The sequence below is a fragment of the Argiope bruennichi genome, chromosome 4 (assembly GCF_947563725.1).
Source record: "Argiope bruennichi chromosome 4, qqArgBrue1.1, whole genome shotgun sequence".
In the NCBI taxonomy this organism is placed as follows: domain Eukaryota; kingdom Metazoa; phylum Arthropoda; class Arachnida; order Araneae; family Araneidae; genus Argiope; species Argiope bruennichi.
Window position 1 is genome coordinate 32,403,296 of NC_079154.1, and position 23,924 is coordinate 32,427,219.

General features: G+C 28.4%; 1 protein-coding gene across 1 annotated transcript in view; it reads left to right on the forward strand.

Annotated features, from left to right (window-relative positions):
- The first annotated feature begins 791 nt into the window (after positions 1 to 791).
- The window catches only part of LOC129965590 (brain-specific angiogenesis inhibitor 1-associated protein 2-like protein 1), a 132,760-nt gene continuing 109,627 nt past the window's right edge, over positions 792 to 23,924 (forward strand). The window contains exon 1 of the mRNA XM_056079619.1: positions 792 to 1,067. Within this exon, the coding sequence (XP_055935594.1) occupies positions 1,020 to 1,067 (48 nt within the window). The 5' untranslated portion in view covers positions 792 to 1,019. The remainder of the gene's footprint in view (positions 1,068 to 23,924) is intronic.

Below are 23,924 nucleotides of genomic sequence, written 5' to 3' on the forward strand. Positions count from 1 at the left end.
TTTATTTCGTATATATTGCCTATAATTTAAAACCATCGAAGAATTATATTTACTTCTACGATAAATGTCAGAATTATTTAAGAAAGATAACATCAATTTAAAAAAACGTTTTAAGATTTCAGTTTCTTTCACAAAAAAAAGCCTACAAAGAATTTAAAAAAAAAGCTCAAAATATAATTATTAATAAGTTTAAAAATAAAAGTTATAATTTCATTACAATCATATCTATTAACAATTATACATATAATTTATGCATAATTGTTAATTTTTGATATATTTTTATAGTATATTTGGGAAATATAAGACTTTTTTTGTTAATTACAACTTATGATTTAAACGATTCAAAATATCTTTACTTATTTTATTTTTACTATTATACTGTCTATAATTTTCAAGTTTATATTTCACAGAATCGATGTATTGCAAAACGCATTTATAAATACTTGCTGAATTTTCAATTTAAATCTCATTCTATATACCTTTATAAAATCATACATTGATATCAATTTTAGCGATACGAGTGATTTTGTATATCAACAGGAAGTTAAAAATCATAAGCATATAGTATCTAGACTAAAATGCGACAAACATATGACAAAATATTCCGTTGAAACTTGCGGTATTTGAGATAAGCCGCATATTTTTTTAAGTATTTCTTCACCAAACGACTTTGTTTTTTTACCAAAATATTTATTACTTGTCTCAGCTGTGTTGGCGACGAATTTGGCGTAGTTCTTCTGGCATCATTTCACTCTCGCTGAAGCACGTGTTTCTACGGCAACCTGTTGCTCTTCATTTCGACTTTGCACCCCTTCATGTTATCATCTGTGTAATGTACGAGCTTTTCAAATCGTCTCCCATCAGGTAGAATAGATAGATGACTTGAGTTTGATGCGTTTTTGCGATAAAATCTTGGACCGTTTTTCTTCGTTGCAAAAATTCGACCAGCGTCGTGGATGTTCGTTTAAATTGCCGCGCTTAGAATTTTTTTGATTGGATAAAAACCACCTCTGCAAAACATGGATAGTTCCGAGAGCACGGCAAAGTTAGTGGATACCACTTATAAGGTAAATTTATTTTAATATTTTTTTGCAGAATTGCTAAATTGATTTTATTGTTGGTTAATATTTGTAAACATCTGAATGATGTTGCTCTAATTTAGCATATATAAATTTTCTATTGAAGACTTAAAAGATAAAATGCATTAATTACCAAAATTACAATTTTAGAATCTATGCATTTAAAGATGAATCAACGACCCGAGTATAAAAATCCAATCTAATAGGAATTTGCAATTTTACAAACATCCAATGTCTTGAATATTTTATAATCTGTATTCAGAAAATGGTAAATTAAGAAATTTCGTTTTAAATCGACAGAACAAGTTGTAAAAATTAGATTTTTTTAATCTGTTTTATTGATTAAAATGCAAAATGAAATATTTTAGAGGCACAGTTTTTTTTTGTTATGCGAATATTAGTATTATTACAAATTAAGCTGATGATCGTTAATTTGTGATATTTTAATTGATACGCTTATTTATTTATTGGAATTATCTGATAATGCATCAGAATATGCATTAGACGAGTCACCGTTTGATAATTATGTGACTTTTTGATATGATAAAACTAAACAATACCTGGTTGAGTTACGTTTTATCAATAGAATAAATAGCTTATGATAAATTTATATCAAAGAGTTGTTTGGTAATAAACTGACGAGAAACCTCTATTATTTTTCATCTAAAATCAAATTTCTGTTAAGAATAAAACATTAATACTTGAACTGATTTGTATTTGTTTTTTATAATAATTAATTCTTTAAAAAAGTTCTTTATCTTTGTACGTGTATGATGATGTTTAACTAAATCAACACAATCCAAAGTATTCCGTAAATTAAAAGCTCGTTTATTTTCCAACATGGCAGTGCACACAGTAAATTGGAACCATTATAACTTGCCATTTTCTCAGTGAAGATGATAAATTACTCGTTTTGAACTATTTCAACTGTAATGTTATTTCACTTCATCATCGTGAAAACAATCAAAAATATTTTGAACAGCCAAAGGAGATAGCATCAATTTTGATATTATTTATTGCTTTTTTATTATTTGATTGATGGCCCTATTAGCACAAGACATTGTACAATATCTCCATGTCGATGTATGATATTCTGAATGTTGGCCAATATCGCTACAATATTGGTGCGTTGTGTGCTATTAGGGGCTAATCGAATAAAAAAAAAAAAAAACAGCGTCGTATTTTCAACTAGGACCAATACGCTGAGAGGGTTCCATAAACAGGCCGATTAAAAATTTTTATTTTCGTAGTTGCCGAATTAATAGCTTTGTAAAAATACAAATTTATTGATCCTTAATAATACATGAATGCGTTAAAAATGTGCTGACCTTCTTATTAGAAGCAAGTCCTGATAATATATGCTATCTAAGATTGCCAAAATATTTAAACCCGCCATTGATAGTTATATAGTGAGGTTTTAATACCTTGTCCCGAACTGTTGCAGAAGATTATTAAGTCAATTTTACGTTCAATTATGCTGATTTGTTTAAATAGCAATTCTTAAACCAGTAGTGCTAATAATTAGCTATTAGTATATTTGTGTGCATCCTGAGCATGGGTCCTGAAAAGGAAGGTGTGTGTGTGGGGGGGGGGGGTGGCATCTGTCACTCGCCTAATTGTATCTGCTGAGGGGACGGCGGTGATAGGATAATTGTACGTTTATTTCATTTTCTGAATCCAATTATAACTGAAATCTTATATTCTGGATACTCTTTAACCCTTGCTCAACATCACTCTTGTAGGTGATAAAAAGAGGGAGGGGGTATTCACCACCTGTTGAATAGATATTATTGCGTTTATTTCTCCATTTAAACCAAAATAGAAGAGTGCAAGTTGATACTAAGACATTATCGTAAATTTAGATTTGAGCATTTCTTTAAAGATAAGCAGTAGACTTGCTGTAAAATTATTTATATTTAAAAATTTTATAGCGCTTACGAATTTGTTCGTTTTTTAAAATCCGTATTAGCATGCAGTTCTCACAATATTAACACTTAATTTTTTTTTACCGATTTAATAACAATATTTTATTGCATGTATTGGCATCTTCTACACACGCAATTGCTTCTGCATATTTTAAGAAGATATTCAAGGCAAATATTTATAAAGCATTCCGCTAAATCCTTCATAAATAATTCAGTTGAAAGCTGTTTACACAGAATTCAAGGTCTGACTAGTCAGTCTTGCTTTACCTCGAGAGTGATATAATTAAGCAAGTGATTTGAAAATAGGGCTGCATATTTGTGGTTGTTACTTGTCATCCTTGATGTATCGCATAGGAGAATGGTTTCTGATTACTTGAATGAAAATCTGTTAATTAGTTCATGTTAGGACCATTCATGTTGAAGTCGAAATGAAGAAAGAAGTATATAATTTATACGATTTCTGATTTTGTGTCATAATGATTTTCTGAATTACTTTTAAATCGAAATACCCGATTTTAGACATTTTGTTGCGTTTTGCAAAACGTTCTTATTTTAAACAGAAACTAATTTCTAAATTGGCAGCTGCCTAAGGGAATACCTGTAGACTGCTGCAGAGAAATCGATTAATTGCCAAATAAACAAGATTATAAAAATGTTAATTCTATGAATTATAAAATAAAAGATATTCATTTAATAATTTAAAATAATTTATGTATTAAAATAATTACTACATAAATTTAATTAAAGCAGACATTATTGATTAATTAAAGAAAGAAAAATTAAGTACTTATTTATCAAATGTCGGAATATTAGTAATTCGATTAATTGAGCTACTATCTTGCGCATATCTGGTCTTGTTAATTAATAATTTCATATGTTGTATTTGTTTGATGTTTATTTCTTTGTAATCTAATCATAATAACTCGTTTAATTGTGAATAAAAAATCATTACTTAATAATTAATGTTATTTCTTAAGTACTTTATTACTTCAGTTTTTTTTAACTCACATTAAGTAACTAGCTTGTTGAAAAAGGTTTGACCCGCAAAATGCTTCGATCTGCCACTGATTTTAAATAAGATTTTACGAACTTTCCCACTTCGAAATAATTAACTTCGATTCAATTTTTTAAAATTATTTTTTGAAGAATTTGAATTGTATACGGTCAACTTGAAAATTCTTGAATACTATTTATTTCCTTAATAAGCTCATTTTCATCATTAGAGCTGTTAATTAATTGACGTTATTAGTAAAACTAAAGAACTCGGTACGAATTTGACGCCAATATCTTCCAGGTCGTGTCAAAAGAAAACTCGCCGAATATTAACCAAATAATAAACTTAAATTACCATATTTGGCAATTTCTCGTCTTTAAAAAATTATAATATAGTGATTGTACTGCATTCTTTAGTTTAGCCATAAAGTTAGCTGACATGTATCTGATTTAAGATTTATTGTAGCATTTTGAATTCTCTCCCTCTCCAAAAACATATAAAGCGTCTTTGATTTAAATTCATAAAATGTGATAAATCAATTTATTTAATGTTTGAAATAAAGAGGTAACTGCTGATTATACCCATACTTTGAAAATCAAATGTCTTCTGATTCTTCGAATTTTCTAAAATATTTTGTGAATTTTGATTACATATTGTTCAAAATTTGCTTTCATGTGGACGACTTATTAGATTTTTTTTGTACATTTTCATGTTATAACTTGTTTTGCAATGTAATTCAATGAAATTGATTCAGATGTGTGTAGTTATAAAATTACTTTCATACGAGTTAACTGAAAGATTTTTTTGTGAATTTTTGTATTTGATGCGATTTAATTCCCCGATAAAGAAAAAAAATAATTGGAGAATTTGAATATTTCATAGCGAATTTAAGATTAATTCAATGCTATTAATTATAATAATATTAAAAAAATGTTTTTTTTAAATAAATTTTTAATTCTATCAAATATAAAAAATGTTTATTTGTATTTGGTATAAAATCGATTTATTAAAACTTGAATGTCCAATAATTGCCTTAATGCCGAATTCACTTGAAGAATTTAAATCCAAACAAAACGGATCTTCTTATTTAGATTCAAAATTATTTCGATTGTGAATCAGTGAAGTGAATTGAGTTATTATGTATAATTGTAAAACAAATAGCACAAATATTTTTTTTTCCTTCTGCAACGATTATTTCGTAATTTATGTAAATTATGCATATTTTTATTTAATATGATTATCTTCCTTGATGAAATAAACCTTTAGAGGCCTGGTAGGCTTGGTTAAAAAAATTTTTTTTTTAGGCAATGCAGTTTTTGGGAACTTCTTTCCCTCCCTTGTAACTTCCTACACTTGATAATTTTTATTAATTTTTTATACAAGAGTAGTTTTGCATAGAAAATTCTAATAAATTGGCAAAGTATTTCAATTATTATCTCCTTCGAGAGTTGAATTTCTCATATTTCGCAATTTTTATATAAATATTTTATATAATTTATATAAATTTTTTATATAATAATTTTATGTAATTTTTTATATCTATATATAAAAAAATTCCCAGATTCAGATGTAAAATAACATAATAAATTAACATAACATAATAATAACAACATAGGAACATGATAAATTAACTTTCGAATGCAATATAAATATATGAGTATAAAAAGCCGAACGTCTGGATAGAACTTGACGTGATTTAAATTATTTTTTTAAATTATAAAACTACGCAACCTTTTTTAAGCAACATATTATAAAATTATTAAAAAATAATTGGTGCAGAATATTATAATGAAATTTAAAGATGTAATTGATACTGGATTTTATTTTGTTTTAGTTCGAGTGAATTCATACGTTCGAGTTAAATGAAAGCATAAAATTTATATACTCAATATACTCAAATGTCTTTTATCTCGGATACTTTGTATTTTCATATAATTTTATCAAAACTAATTTATTCTCATGAAAATTATTGGATTTTATTCAAAATGGGTTAGAAATTACGAATTCAGTATAAAAACCACATTCCAAATTTCACACATCTAGCTCAAAGCGTTTTTGAAATATCGTGTTCTGAAACAGACAAATATAATTTCTAAAATTTGGTTTTAGTTTCAGGACAGCCTAAAAATTTTCGAACCAATAAAAATTTTTCTCGAGATCAAATTTTTTTGATGATTGTAATACTTCCTCTCTGTATACTTCATATGCGAGAAAGTAAAAAATATTAACTTAAAATAAACCATTAACATGTGTTCGGTAAATATCATAATCTAAATCTGTTAATAGACATTTAGCAGACGATTCCTTTTCAGACATTTTATAATTGCGACTATTTTTATTTTGTTAAAATATTATTAAAAAGTAAAAGCAAACGATTTTTTCTTTGATAAACATATTTTGTTAATATTATTTCGTTTATTTTTTGTATAATAGCTGATGATCAATTGTAAACCTTCTGGAATCTGGCAATGTTTGTAATATACGCAGTTAAGTTGAAAGAATAAACAAGCCCATGGAATTCTAAATTGCTTGGAGTATTATTTTAGTTTTAAGAATTTAAGATGCTCTGCAAGCTATAGTTTGAAGCTTAAGAAAACCGGTAGTTTCCTAAAAAGCATGCAATAACATGGTTATTAAATTAATCTATTATAATGTGAAATTGAATTGACTATTTTGTTAAAAGGGACCTCATAATAATATATCCTTCATATGTTCGTTAAAATGCCTAAATCTACCTTGCTTTGGTGTAAATGAAGTCTGAAAAGAATATATTTAAGTTAAATAAAATCAATGCTTATATTTCAATAAACGAGTTTCTTTTATTCCTTCTTAATGAATTTTTCCTCATTATTTTTTAATTTTTTTTAACTTTATTTTTGGAAAGAACATTTATTTTGGATTTTGTGCGATGCTACAGTGACATTGATTATTTCTTTTGCATAATCATTGAGATCATTATAATTAGTGAGATTTATAAGGAATAATGGAGTTCGAAATCTCGTCCGGGAATTAAAGCCGGTCTTAGAAAGAAATGCATTTGTCATTAAACAGATTTAATTTAATGACTCATCATTTAATTTTGAAGTCAAGGATTTTTTTTACTCCTTTTTTGGATCCTCGTTTAATGGTATCCTGCTTTGTAAGCCATTAAATGGCTGCTTCGTTTCCTATTGGAAGGTTACCCTGAGAATAGTTATTATCCTGTGACTATTTCAGAGTGAATGGAGTTGAAATTTTAATTCTCTAAAATGAAAAGACTGCTTCTTATAAATAGTGCTTTTTTTTGTTTTGTTTTTTTTTACTTTTCTTGCAGACGAAACAAAGAAAACGTATCGATTGAAATTGTATAAAGATTCGATCTCGGGATTTTGACGAATGTCCTCATTTTAAGGTATTCGACTAGATTAAAAGCATGAATTTGGATGAAAATTCTTATTATTTTATTTATTTGCAGGAAAAACAGGCGCGTTTATGATTTCAGTGTTATTTTTATTTTGTCTCTGTGTCAATTAGAAGTCAAGTTATAGAAAATTATTGACATGCAAGTGATGCTTATTTATAAGCATTTAAAAACTTTAAATGCATTTTCTGAAAGAACGAGTTTTTTTTTTCATATTTTTCTGTCATGTTACAAAGAAAAATGAAAAGCTGTAAAATTTTTTTCCTCCAGAACAATCCTAGTTTTTGTAAATAAATTCTAAAATTTATATCAAAATTTGCTTTTTCAAAATTTATATATTTATATAATTTCACTTTTACTCATCGTTTTATCCTTATATTAATAAAAAATACATCATATAAACAAATATTCGATTTTTTAAATTTCTTCCTAACCTATTCGGATACTTTAAATATCTTTGAACCTAAGAAAAAAAAAGCAAATAGAGGATTACATAAATCTGAAAATCCTAAAGTGGGGTCAAATCCTCCACTTTAAAAACTCTTTCATTCGTCCATTTCTTTGAACATGGTAATATTTGTGTGAAAAACTGCACAAGATATATAAATGAATTTTGTAAAATTGAGATAAACAGATAGAGCCCCAAATTTGATATCGATATATTGGTGTACGATGCGGATTAAATTCAAACTTATTCATTTTCCACTTTGAAACCAATACAACATGGGACATGGTTGGATTGCAAATACATTCAGCTTAAGAACATTTCTCTCGCCAGCAGCAATACCTAATACTGCTTTCAAAAAAAAAAAATCCTCAACTTTACCGATTTACCGAAAGATTTAGGAAAATGTTTTTCAAAAGTGAAGGAAGGCTATATTTCTATATTTTAAGGCTATATTTCTATATTTTAAGGCTATATTTTCCAGCACTATATTTTCTAACTATTTGCTCTCAGATGTCTCCTCTCAGGTACCATTCAAAACGACGCATCATTTTTGTGTGTTATTATTATTATTTTTTAAATTTTGATTGTTAAAAATACCTACAAAGTGGTTAGAAGATGTAGATGAATTTTTTGGAGAAATTCAACTGAAATAATTGTTTATGTTTTGGAGCTGGAAATAAGTCTTTGTATTAGGTGAATAATTATGCATGAAATAACTTTTCTAAATCCAAAGGCTTAAACATTTTGTTTTACATAATCGCTTTGGTCGCATTTCGAATTTTGGTAAATTTCGGTTTTCCCTTCTTGTTGTATGCAATCACAATTAGAATACCACACAAAAACATTAACTCTGAAATATATATTGTTGCCAATTGTCTGCACCCATTTCACTTATTTTTATTCAAAAATATGAATGTGTCCGTTTCTGTTCCCTATAAAGGAGTGATCTAATTGTTAAAAATTACTTCTCATCGGTTGTCAGATAAGTTTTTATCAAAGTTTGATGTTGTAATTTGGAAATTGTATTAGATGCAAGCTAGATTTTTGGCAAATACCTTAAGATTACATGCAACTTTTTTCAAAATAAATAGACTATATTATTACTTGGATTTATTTATTTTTTACTTACCCTGTGACTATTTTCCTATAATACATGATCTTTTTTATATTCAAGACAATTAATCATGCATTTGAAAAAGCATGAAAGGTTAAGGTATGAAAAATTGCTAGCTAAGGCAATTCATCATTTCATAAGAAATAACATTTTAACTAAAAAGATTGTTTAAATATACCAAATAACTGAGTATTGTTCTATTATGGCATTATAGCTTTATTTTCTGATATCTTACCCTTCTTCAATTTCGCGACAAAATTTTTCTCTCAGATATAAGACAGCAAAATTTTACCATTCGGAAAGTGATAGTAAAAGTTTAAAGACCCCAGCAAAGAAGTACTACTGACCTCTGTATAAAAGGATTTGCAGACAGGTTTCACAGAAAAAAAGTGTATAAAAATGATTCCAGAAATACAAATAAACTTCGAGCGTTGTATCCGTCTAATCAAAATAGCTTTCTTTAGTAATTTTTATTTTGCTTTTCACCATGTCTTTATCGAAGGTAGCATTGACGGACAATTAAGTCAGGATATCTACTGACAAACTGTGATTTTTCTGATTCTGGTTTGTCTAGGAGGCGAAGTTCCGGTTCGTTCACGTTGATAATTTGGGGGGGGGGGTTGTTAGAAAAGGATGTAAGGAATCAAGTCTAGAACGCACATTTTAAGATTTAGATGTTATAGAAAAACATTTAAAATAATTTGGATGCTATATATTTCAATAAAAAAATTTGTATAATAAGTGTTCTGAGGTGCAATGGAATAGAAATGCGCTAATTTTTCTTACACGAAAGATTACACGCATTTGAATACTGCTGTAAATAGCAAATCTATCTTATTTTTATCGATTGTATTATTATTGTCTTTGAATTACCATTACTTTAATTTTCTTGGAATTTATTCTTATTATTTTTGTAGCTTTTATATGTTCTAATGAAATTGCATGATTTCTTTTAATGTATATCGTTCATTTATATAAGGTTTAAACGTATTAATATGATTTTGTAATTATTCCTTTAACAATTTTTTTCAATGCGCTCGGAAAAGTAATTAGATGCATATTTATTAACTTAAGGCCAGGACTTGTTCATTGCTCCAAAACATAAATATAATTGTTTTAATTTATATTTTCCCGAATTATTTTCCACATCAGCTTACCATTTTATAGATATTTTTAACAATTAAAATAAAAAATAAACAGACGTTAAAATAATGCACCGTCTTGAATGGGGAGTGAGTCACTGTTCGAGTGTAAAGGGTTAATATGTAACCTGTATATCGAAACTTGTTATAGGATTAAAACATTCTTTTGCAAAGTCTATTGAAGTCTATACAAAAGTCTATACGAACGGAAATAGTCTTTGTGATAGATTATTAAATATCAAATATCAAAAAAAAAAAAAAAAAAAATGGATTAACGTCCCATTTTGGAGCAAAGCGAGGGCTTAGATTTTGAACTCCGATTTTGAACCATGATCAGAATACTAGATAATATATGAGTCGGCACTGTTCTAAACTTTCACACCAATAGTGTTCAATCAAACGGTTTTTGCATTTAAATATATAACTTTATATATCTATCTAATTAAATATCTTTTATTTTGGAAATATATTGCTGTATTTATTCAATTGAGAGTCCTTCATTTTATGTATTCAAAACTATTTATGTATAAAACTATACTCGACTGTGAATAATTGAATTTTATTCAATGCACGAACTTCACTCGAGTAATTAACCCAGTCAGTTAAGAGGTTAATGTGGATCACTCCCTCATACATTGTTGTTCTATGATGATATTTGGTCTCGAACATATTACTCTTTTATCACAAACTGTCGAAACTCCGCCTTCAGGTCACACCCACGTTAGTGAAATGTGAATTAATGACAGAAAAAAATTTCACTATCCCCTTAATCATCGTTCCAGTTTGTAGTACTTGCATCGAATTATTTGTTAAATTTTCTATCAAGCTGAAATTAAATCATTCAATGACAGTATAATTGAAACCAGAAGTTATGTATCATACATGAACAACATGTATTATGTAGATCAGTGATTCTTAACCACTGTGCCGCTGCACTTTTGTGTGCCGCCAAATTCTTAAAGTGTGCCGCCAATTTTTGAAGTGTATATAGTAAAAATTATAATGCATTTTTCATTACGAATAAAGTTTGTTTAAATTAAAGTGCACTATAAAAGAAAACTTATTTTTACAAAATATTTGCCAACAAAATATTTTGTTACAAAATATTTGCCATCAGAACTGAAAATAGTTCTAGAACAATGTGTTAAAGTGGTTAATTATATAAAATCAACACCATTTAAAAGTCGCTTATTTAGTCATTTATGCCAAGCTATGGAAGCTAAGTACGAATCCTTGTTACTGTACACGGAAATAAGGTATAAGGTACAGAGGAAAAGTTCTATATCGTCTGCTGGAATTTAAAAAAATAAATGAAAATGTTTTTTGAACAAAATAAAAATTATGATTTTGTTCATTTGTTGGAAGATGAAATATGGTGTGCTAAACTAGCTTACTTATCAGACATTTTTGTTATTTTTAATAAAATAAATTGAAGTATGCAAGGGCCGAAAGAAAATATATTAAACCCAACAGATAAACTGGTGGGGTATTCCAAAAACAAATAGCTTTATGGAAGAATAAAGCTGAGGAAGGCAATTTGGAAAAGTTTGCGTCAGTCCCAAAATATTTTAATAAAACTATTCATAAAATTGTTATTGAGCATTTGACAACATTAGGAGGAGAGAATCATTCATTATTTCCCAAATTTAGATATAAAAAAATTGATTCGGTTCGTAATCCATTTGTGATAACGAATACTTCTGCATTTGAATTAACTCTGAATGAAGAGGAAGAACTCATTTCGCTTTTTAATAGTCGAGATTTAATTTTAAAATATTCGGAAGAATCAATTAATTCATTTTGGATTAATATTAGATGCCCATGATAGCCAAAAAAAGCTTTAAAAATATGATTACAATTTTCTACATCTTATTTGTGTGAATTCGGATTTTCAATTATTAACCAAAATGAACACGAAAAAAAAAAGAGCGAGACTGTTAAATGTAGAAGACGATATGAGAGTAGCATTGTCATTTTTACGACTAAATATAGATGAAATTATCGAAAAGCATCAAGCTCAAATTCCTCAATAAAAGTATTCTTATTATTACCTTGTAATTAACCCCTTGATAAACGTAATGTTGGTAATGTAGTACATATTATATTATTTTTATTTTATATTCAAAGTTATCGTAAACTATTTCATACAGTGTATTATAGGTAAGTAAACAACTTTTAAACTTATCTTTTACTTTGTGTGTCGCCAAATGTTGAAATCGTTAAAAGTGTGTCGCGACAAAAAAAAAAAAAAATTAGCATTACTCGTGTAGATTTTGATTTGAATCAGTAAGATAGTTGCACAATTCTAAAATAAGAGGGGATAGGATTTATAGGAATAAAATAGGATTTCTTTATTATTCTCTAGTTGGATAATAAAGAAATAAAAACAATGAAAAGGTTAATACTTTTCACTCTAAAGAATAAATCGATACATAATTATTCAACTAATACAAGGACTTAATTTATTGTTCCGGAAAACGTATGTTTTCAGTTGAATTTCCCGACAAATTAATCTACGTCTACTAATTTAATCACAATTAAAATTAATTAAAAATTATCAATAAAATTAATTTTTAATTATATACGATATATTTTTGAAAATCAGAATTTAATTTAAAACAAATACAACATATTTAAAGCAAAAATAAATAAAACGTCAAAATGATGCACCGTCTTGTATGATCCCTGAATGGATGCATCCGAATGGAAAGTTTAAAACATACAATTCATTCTTACGTATTCATAACTATTTACTAAGTCGTTTATTGTAACTTCCATTTGGGGCCGCGGTGGCCTGGTGGGAAGGTCTCGGCTTCGGAACCCGGGGGGTTTCAGGTTCGAGACCCGATTCCACCGAAGAACCGTCGTGTAAGGGGGTCTGTTGCACGTTAAATCCGTCATGACCAAACGTCTTCTCGCTGGTGTGGTGGGGTGTGGAGAGGGGGGTGCCAGCTCAGATGTCGTCCTCGTCATTTCACCGCGGTTCAAAATTGCGAGGTCCGTCCCAAAATAGCCCTAGTGTTGCTTCAAACGGGACGTTAATATAACCAAACTAAACCAAATGTAACTTCCATTTATTTGTGGTTCGATTGGAACGACGACCGTCGTTAATACACAGTCTTACTTAAGAAGGATACAATTCAACATGAAAATGCTTTTAAACAATTTTTATTCCATTTATTACTTCTTCGTATACGTAGTACAGAGAAATTATAATAATCATGAAAACATTCGAACTCGAGATTTTGACGGATCTCTACGTTTTAGCCCCCTCCCCCCCCCCGAGTTCGAAAAACAAATTTCTGGAACATATCCGTCGGTAAGTCTGTGACAAATGATAACTCAAAAACGCTTCGAGTTAGATGGATGCAAATTGGTATACAGTCTTTCCAACAAATTTGTAGTTTTTATCATATTTTGTAGCTAAATTCATTCAGGGAAGTCTGTCTGTCTGGCTGTTCGAATATAAGTTTACTCGATAACTACAAAAAAGATACAGATTTAATATCTATAGTGTAAACTTCTGTAAAATTTTGAGCCATATAAAACAAGCTGTTGACCGTCTGTCGGTCTGTACTTTCAAAAACATGTAAATGCAATATTTCAAAAGGGCAATGGCTTATAATATATCAAATGAGGCGTGGGATTTTGTGATTACATGAACAGTTTTGTTTCAAATCTTGTTTCCATCGATTGAGAAAAATGCGCCTAAAGCAAAAATTCTATTTTTAGATAACATTTATCGCCAAAATACTCCCCAAGAATGAACACGATGGATTCAGTAAAAATGGTAAATTCTCGCCAAAGATTAATATTTCGCAACTATTGTACGCCAATGTTGCGCAATGCGTTTTCTGGCATGACAAATTTAGAGGGTATGCGAGAAAATTTGGGGGGGGGCAACTTCTGCAGGTTTACAATAAGAGGTCTAATTATAAGAATCAATGAACAAGTTATTTTTGTGGTTACATGTGTGCTGATTTATTTATTTTGCTAGAGAATCATTAAATTATTTTTTTGTCATTTGTGTTTTGTGTATTTAGTGTCATTATTGACGTTTTTTAAACAAGATTTTAATCACTGAAAGCTAGCTTTATTCAAGAGTATATTGAGCCTATAAAATGAAAGATAGATCACATCTTCCGGCATTTTGGTTATTTTTTCTTTTTAACCCTTGAAATTACCGAAATTCCACTGGAATATTTGAAACATTTAACATTTTCGACGCGCATTCCGAGACATTTTTAAATCCATCATTACAAATTTTCTGCTCGCATAGTTTGGAAAATTTCAAAACGTTGTTTTGGAATATTTTAAAAATAGTTTTATAACAATATATTTATTAAATCGATGTTCTTGACCAGAAACCTGAATGCTGCTTTTAAAATTAATTATACTTCACCAAATTGTAAGAGGAAAAATTCCTGAAATTCTTCACCCATATATTTTTAAGGTTTTATAAAATCGTGCGGTCAATTTCGATGAAGTCAAACTTTTCTTGGAATATGAAACATTACGACACCTGAGAAATAAAAGCAAGTTGCATTCGAAATTCTTTTTAAATGATGTAATAGTATTCCATCAATAAAATTCCATTGCAAGTTGCATTTTGGAATGAAATGGGAAAGATTATTTGTATGGCTTTTTTTACAATGACGTCATTAAGAACAGCTTGTGATATCATGTTTTTATAAACTTTTTGGTTAAGTAATTACGAAAGTAAATATTTGTGGTATTTGAATTATTTAAAAAATCTTTTATGCAACTTTTCTGTTTTTTTTTTTGTAAATACATTCATAATAAATCAAAGAAGAAATACTTTTAATTTCAAAAGAATCAAATGTACTTTGAAAATGAATTCGATTAATTTTTGATTGATCCGTCCGTGTTTTCAGGTAATTAGTTAAAATTTGAATTTTATTTTCTTCTTAATTCTTTCGGTTATTCTTTCTATTTTATTATTTATTTCTTTATTCATTTAAGTAGGTCTCTTACTTTTGTGCATGCGAAGTTGAATGTAGTTAATAATAACAAAAAATACGATCTCGAAATTTCGAATTATCTTTATGTTTTAGATCTCCCTGCATCTGAAAATATCATTCTAAAAATTGTCTATTTATTCGTGATAATGACAGAATTAGAATGAATTAAACTACACCAAAATAGACATATTGGAGAAAATTCTTTTATTATTATTATTATTATATAACAAATATGACTCTGTAAGGATGCACTTTCATATTTATAAGCCCATGTTCTGCTGCAAAAATGACTTGTCTTTGCATGTCTGACATAGCTTTCAAATCTATACCGTGATTTTAAGAACACTATATTGTATTCAGGATACGAAAAAGTCAGAGAACGCTGCCATTTGTTCAAAAATGGGGGGAAAAAACTCAACATATTCTCTTTTTATTTGAACTTAAAAAAAATTAGACGTGATTTGGATTTTACATGCGACTGTGTTATAATAAAAATTAATCATGTGACTCAAGCCATCCGGGACATTTCATTCCTCGTTTATTTATTTATTTTTACTTTTTTAGCTTAGAATTAATTGGAAAGTTATTTTCAAAAGATTAGCAACACATAATAAAAAATGATTATCTACACATTAAACCATTCGCGTGATAGATTTTGAAGATTTAGAAAATACAAGAATTATACTTCGCAATATGGCATTAACTATCTGTTTTTGATTTCAACCACTATTATTAATTTTGGGATGAAAATATTTAAAAGAATAATTTGATGATCAGAAAATAATTGAATGTAGAAAAATAAGATAATCATAATTACTTGCAGGATTCATTTTGAAAATTAAATATTTATTTAAGATGAAAAATTAATAAGAATTTTAAATTAAATTTTATTTGTAATTTTTAGAAATATTTATTTTTTGCGTTTAGATAAACGTGTATAAAAATCACTTATTTTGAAAATATATTTGGGGTTGCTATTTCAACAAAATTTATTATTAAAAATTAATGTGATTAAATATTTTAAAGGAATAAAATACTAGTTATTTCGACGAATAATATTTATCACCAAGATGTAAGAATTAAATTAATATTCTAATTTCGTTTTATCTTTTTCATTTTTGTATGTTTTGGAGAAAGAATAACGATATTTTTTTTATTTAACTAACCTATCAAAATGATGAAGCCTTTGCAAAATGAACTATAATCGCTGATTTAATTGATTTTAAAACAAATTTTTTCTCCAGAATAAATTCTTTTTCTGGAATATGGAATATTTAAAACATCTACAAGTCTCATTAAAATTTAATTAGAAAATTTGTACAGCAGGCATACAATAAAATTAACTTTATTTAACAAAAATGGATTATTTTAATAATTAAGATAAATATTAATTAAATTATTTAATTTACTAAGCTGTATGTTTTTCAGATGTCACATAATAAAAATGAATTAAATCTAAGCATATCCATATAACTTACGCATTGATTTTTTTTAACTTATGCATTGATTTTTTTATTTTTGGAAAAAGGTTATTTTATTAAAATGCATAACATTCATTGCCTACTAAAGTACTTTTGAAATTGATTTCATGTGTTTACATGTTCCATATCTAGATCATAATAGAGATCAGATAAAGTGGTTGCGAAATCACTAGCCAGAATTCATGTTTTTAATCTGAAAAACTATTTTCAGTTTGTTTCTATTTATTTTTCCTGTGATTCCTAACGTTTCCTCATTACATAATATATATATAAAAAAATGTTTTTAAAACTTGGTGATACTAAATACCAGAAATGCCTTTCAATAAATGTGTATTTGATGTACATCTACGCGTGGATGTAATCAGATGGTACAAAAGTTTATCGTTTGCTGAATTTTTATTGGTTTGTTCTCTGGCATAGTTGAATTTTAGATAATCGCTGTGATATTTTAAGTATATAGAAAAATAATGAGTAAAAATTCAGTAAAGAATATTACAGTAGAATTCTTTTTCCCTAAATGAATGCGAGAATAATGTTACTAAGTGAATTTATTATAATTTCGTTCTTTGCGATTTTTTTTTAATTCTTCAGCTGTAATCAGATAAATCTTTATTAAGAAATTTTTTATTAATTTATTCTATTTATTATTTAATTTATTTATTAATAATCTTTTATTTTTTATTCATATTTATTATTTATTTTATTTTATTATTAAATCTTTTATTAAAGAAAGTAAAAATTTCAAGAAAAATAATTGGAAAATTTATTTTGAAAGTTAATATTAAATTAAAATTTCAATTTTTTAAGCAATTCCAATTAATTTAATATCAATCATATTTCTATTGGAACTCTTCGAAAGATTATGAACTTGTTTACATTTTCAAACTTCTTGCATTAAGAAAAAATTTGGAGGTCAGCATATTACGTTCAAAATACACGATTTATTTATGAAAATAAGCGTTAAAAAGATAAGTTAAGGCATTCTGGACGTCTTTAACCTTTCTTCTGATAGATGGATAGAAAAGGGCTTGGCGTTTTCTTTCAGCCCTACTTCCGTGTTCTAGCATTACAGTAAAAGGTTTCATGCTGAGTTATGATTTCATGTTTTGTCTGTGTAGCTTGATATTTATAACTCTTCATTTTTTTAGATAACTTTAAATGGAATTTGTTGCCTTTTAAGTTGGGCGATATTTTGACTGCTGAAATAATCGTCTGCCTTTTTTTTTAAACCGAAATATTATGTGGGAAGGAATTTTCTTTTTTACTTCTTGAAGTTATTATTTTTCTCTTGTATTACTGTCTCAAAATGTAAACTTTCCTATAAAATAAAAATTGATATATCTAAAGCAGGTTGTTCTGAACAAAGTCGCCAATTAAAATTGGCTGTACTTTCCAGACTGCGATAGAATTGTAATATTTGAACACAATATGGAAAAAAGTTTGAACTTTTGTTTGGATATGTAATAATTATCCTATATGCCTTATATTAGTTAACCACATCAGCAATATCCAAGCAAAGATAACGATACAAGGCTACCCCCCCCCCAGTCTGATTAAAGTGATTCGGATTAAATTCGAGTAACCGGACCGCCGGTACAACATTGGTGGGAACTAAGGTTGAATACTTAGGGCCATCACCGGCAACGGTACAACCTTTCCCGTGAGAAATATGGCCCGTCATCGGAAGGAAGTAGCCAACAACCCACCATTTCTGTTATTTCTGTTCACACTCGGGTGGCGAGGACCAACCACCATGCCGGTTGATCCTCGATCCCTTTTCATCTTCATGTGAGGTGCCCCCAGGTGAATATCCAAGTAAAGATAATTACATACTGTTATTAAAAGCGCATTTGAGGACATGTTTTGTACGTAGCATCTAAATTTTCTCTAATTACTCTGTAGGTTTTCCTTCCAGTGGGATATGTCCCTATATTCTGTTTAAAACCTACTTTGAATGCAGCTATGAATGAATCCGAAGTACATTCAGAAAATGCTTCACAATCGTGATGAAATGGGTTGCCACATGGATATTGCCAGTGTGACCGAGATTAGTCAATTGCTATGCACTCAAACAAGATTTAGAAGCATAGTTTTGGATTGTGATCATATTTTTTAGTCCTTTTATTCTTTATGGAAAAAGTTAGTCATTTGATGTATTGCGGTTGTTTTAATTATCCCTTGTTATTCCAACAAAATGTGATAAAATTGGCTGTAGAACTTGCAAAGTAATTCTCCAACTGGCACCAATCTTAGTACACCAATATCTAATTTTTCACCATATATATTGTTTATTTCTAAAAGCAGCTAATTCGCTATTTATGTAACCTATTGCCGAATTTTCTTCTTAAAAATATACATTGGCGAATTTTCGGCTTGAACGCATACATTGGCGAATTTTCGGCTTAAACGTATACATTGGCGAACTGTAAGCTTTACCACATGCCATTGGTAAAAATAATCATTAGATTAAGACGACTTTTTTGGTGCTTAATCACTGGTTTTTATAAAGATGGTATTTTTGATCCTTAGTCATTGTTTTAATATGTCATTTTCACTATTATTTTAGCGATTAAACGCTGGCGTGTGATTAGTACACCAATAACTTAAGTTATGCATACTTATATGTACATTTTTGTTAAAACTGCTGGGGAAACATTGGCGCCGAAATCAAAGACGATGTGAGCATTTAAAGCATGGAGAATTAAGCTTATTATATATTAAAAGATTTTTTTGTTTGGTTTTATTTATATAATGCTTTCAGTTGCGTTTGAAAACATCTCATCGATACTTTTATTCTTATTTTATATGCTGCTTTGAAGATCCTTTTTGTAATTTCAATTTCAATTACAATTAATTGCAATCATTTCAATTTTTTTTTTTTTGCATTTTGTAGCAGTTGGTGCTTAGAAAATATGGTTGTTCCGATGAAGTTATTCAAAATTATTTTGATATCTAAATAGGATTAAAATTTTATATTTTTCATGATTATTTTTGTTTAAAAAATGTGTTTTTTTCCTTTATTAAGTTTATTAATAAAGGTTTTTCTGGGAAATTTAATATTGTTAAGGGATTAGATTTAAATTTAGGATACCCTTTTATCTTTCTAACTGGGTATTGGCCTAATATTTTCGAGTTTGTAAAAAAACGACGAAAAAAAAACAATTTTCAAAGATTAATGTTTTAACCCATTATATATTTTTACAATTACTAATCAGCTCACTCCCGAGTTTGTATACTTTTAATAAAATGGCAACTTCTTTTAAAGTGAAACATGGTATTTGGGTATTAATTTGGGTATTATTTGATTGTCATTAATATATTGATATTTAAATATTTTCTATTTATATATTCCTTAATAATTACTATGAATAAATCAGTTTACAATTTAATTTTTTTAAAAAAAATTAGCGAGAAATTTGATCTATCAGAAATGATTAGTGGGTAGCATATTTATTTCAAAAATATTCGAGTAAAATGCCTAATTTTGAATGACTCGGTCATTTTTCGAGATTACCATTATTATTGTTGGGGGCATATCTTATAAATGATCCACTTTTTCATGGAAATAGTAAAGTTTCGTTTCGTCTAAAAATTGAAAATACTGATGTATATATATATATAATAAGATGAGAATCGTGTAAAGTGGATAGTCGACTTTGAATCTTTGTTATTTTTGAGCATATCCAAATAATAATCGTTGAGCTAAGGAATTGTCTTTCATTCTTCAGAAGTTTGCTTAAAAGTTTAAGTTGTTTGAAAAGCTCTCGTGTAAACTGGGAAGACATTCTCTGTCCTTGAGTAGGGAAGCATGAGTGATTGCAAGAGATTTAATGCTCCATTCATCAAAACGTTTCTTCCATGAATCCGATTGCATTCGACCATTATCTAAAGGTATTGTTTATGTTTGGTTCCAGGTAGCCTTGGAAAGAACCACTTTCACTAGCTAAACCTGTAAGCTTTCACTTTTGGGTCAAGTTCAGTCTTACTAAATCACTTACAATGAATTGTTTCTTTCTGAAGGGTCTCGGAGTAACTATTTGCTTTCTTTCACTTTTGTAATCGTGAAATTGCTTCTATGTCGTTATGGCTTGCAGATAATTTTGAGGAATTTTAACTAACGATAAAAGAATGAAGCAGATGGGTACCCGAGAGATAAATGTGTCATAAACATTGTAATTCAGATGTCTCGAATGAGTCGAGATAGTGCAGTATTTTACTTTTTTCCACCGGATTGTTAAAATATCCCGAAGGCTTTCGACATTAATGTCCCATGACTTACTTAAGGTCTGGGGAAAGACTCTAGCCTGTGAGAAATTAAATAAGATTGTGTAATTGATTGAGTCAAAATGTCTTATTTATGTGACTTGGAAATTTTTGAAAGAATTCCAGAATGCTTATTATCTGAATACCCCAAAACGCTATCCTGTATCTCTAAAATATGATTTGGTACGATGGTTTCTTTTTATCCCGTAGACTAGCTCTGCAGTACTTAACGCATGAATCTACATATTTCAACAAAACCCTAGAATAATAATGGATCTGCCACCGTTTTTTTATCTCTTTAGGACTAGTATGATAAAACCAAATCCATGAATCCATATATTTTCACAAAGTCAAAATATGGAAAGAAAGTAGCACCTCTTTGACCAGCTTAGCAAAACCAAATCCATGAATCCATATATTTTCACAGTCAAAATATGGAAAGAAAGTAGCACCTTTTTGATTAGCTTAGCAAAACCAAATCCATGAATCCATATATTTCCACAAAGTCAAAATATGGGAAGGAAGTCGCAGCTTCTTTGACCAGCTTAGCAAAACCAAATCCATGAATCCATATATTTTCACAAAGTCAAAATATGGAAAGGAAATGGCAGCCTCTTTGACCAGCTTAGCAAAACCAAATCCATGAATTCATATGTTTTAAAAAAAGGTCTTGCAGCATAATAAGGGACTGCACCATAACTTCTTTATACCATTTAAGAGCACAATGGACAATAAAAATACGAAAAATCAACTAAAACTGCGATTTTTCATTTTGATCATTTATGAATTGTTAGATTGCAAGTAATCGTTTGCAAAAAAGAAGTAGATTGACATCTTTGTTCGTTTGCTCAGTATAATTGTTTTAGTGATATTAGGATAAATTTCACTCTTTTTTACATTTAAATAGCTGCAGTATGGGACAGCTTCTTTTTCTGTAAATGCTGATGTTTTAAAATACTCCATGTGTATCATAGTTTTAGTTGCAACCCTGAAGCTTTTCTGTTATGCTGTGTAAACATGTACGAATAAATCATTTATGAATCTTGTAATTTTTGTACTGAACATCTCAAGCAATTTAATGCAGTGATTTTTTTTTTAAATTTCGAAACATGTCAAATAATTCAAGATTTGAAATAGAAATTGTATTTTAATTGTATTGAAGTGTATGAATAAGTTAAGCCTGCAAAATGCTCAGTAAAATTAAAGTATATGTCTAAAAAATTTGAAAAAAAATAGTATTTTGTTCTTAACATTTTAATATTTTTTTTTCATTTCTTTTTTACCAAAATATCAAAAATTAAAAAATGAAATTCGATGAAACTTTGTTTACAGTATTCGATTGATATAATAAAATTGCCGTGAAAATTTTAAAAACTAATCCCAGAAAATGAGAAATTTTGCTTTCAGCGTCAATTGTACTCTTAACAAAACTGTAAATACAGTTTTGCGCTTGAATGGTATTCCGTGAATGTGGCGGAAATTTTCATGTAGTTAGAAAAAATATCTGTATGCACTGTAGACCTGTTGTTCATTACTGCACAGAGAACAGGTATTTACTGAAGAACTAAAATGTGAGAAGGGTTGGGAGACATCAAACCTACGCCACCGTTCCCTTTTTTATACATTGAAGTCACAAATTCATTATAAGTTAAGATTAAAAAAAACAAACAAAAAAACTATGTATAATGAACCTACCTTGTGCTGATGGTACTCGGGAGGGATTTTAGATTTCTATTTTCCCAGCAGTAAAAATAATTTAATTTTCTTTTGCCATTTGCATTTTTTCTTTCCATAAAATGATTCAGAAACATATGTTTCCTATTTATCACAAATAATTGTCATTGAATTAATTACGGTACTAGCTCATATTTTTCATAGTATACTTATGAGAAAACAACATTCTTAACAATAATAATAGTTCTCATGGAAATGCTGATGTTGCTAATAATTATTAGCGTATCATGGAATCTGATAATTTTCAGTATGCTTTTGTTACTCTATATCCATTATTAACATTGGAGCAAATTGCGTATTGTTCTCTAAATTTCATATCGCTTTTTTCTTTGCTTGTGTAATAATTTAGGTCTATTTTGATTTATGCTTTTCGTTGAAAAAAGATTGAAATAGTTGATTGAGAGAAACACCATTATCACTGAAGTAATGTTCTATATCCATAAAATAGAGCGGAAATTGTTACTTCTGTGGGAACTTTCTTTCAAGGTAAATGTTATACATTATCTGGTTATTGTTTCGAAGCTTTAAATTATTATGATTACTTTGATACGAAAATGGGAAATTTGAAGCTGCCGTTTTATATTTCTTTAGAATATGTTCTAAAAGATTAGAACTTCTAGAGCTTTATCTCTCGCGGTTTTATTTTTACTCGAGAAATCCTTATTGAGTTGCCAAACGATAAAAAATATATATGTAAAGAATAAATTAATGATGCATTAAAATAAATTAAAATGACATTAATGATTTTAATGAAATTTTATAAATCAATATTTTTTCATAGCTATGTTTGCTTGTAAGAAAAAAAATTAGTTCAAAATGTTTCTTTAATACTAAGTATACAGAAAGTATTATAATCGTCAAATTCTAATTCGAGATTTTGACAAATCACCGCGTTTCAGACTTCCCAGTGTCCGAAACACATGTTGTTAGTCTTTTGTATGTCTGTCTGTGAACGCGATAAATCAAAAATGCTTTCAGCTAAATGGCTGAAATTTGGTATATGAAATTACGACGAAATGTGTAGATTTCTATCAAATTGTGAATTAAATTCTTTCTCAGGAGGTCTGTTTGCTGATCTACCGTAAGCGAACTTGATAAATACAAAACGTAAAGGGATAAGTTGATGAAATTTGGTACGTAGGTCTAAAATATAGATATCAAATTTTGAACCAAATCTGTTAAATGGCTGACTGTCTCTCGATTTGCACTTTTGCATGGATATAAACACAATGACTTAGATCATTGTGAAATTCAATTATCTTGTGACTACAATTGTAGTTTTTTTGTCAGATTTTGGTGTAGGTGACTGGCAAAAAGGACGGTAATTAATTAATTAATTTATCTAATAGGTAAATCCTCAAT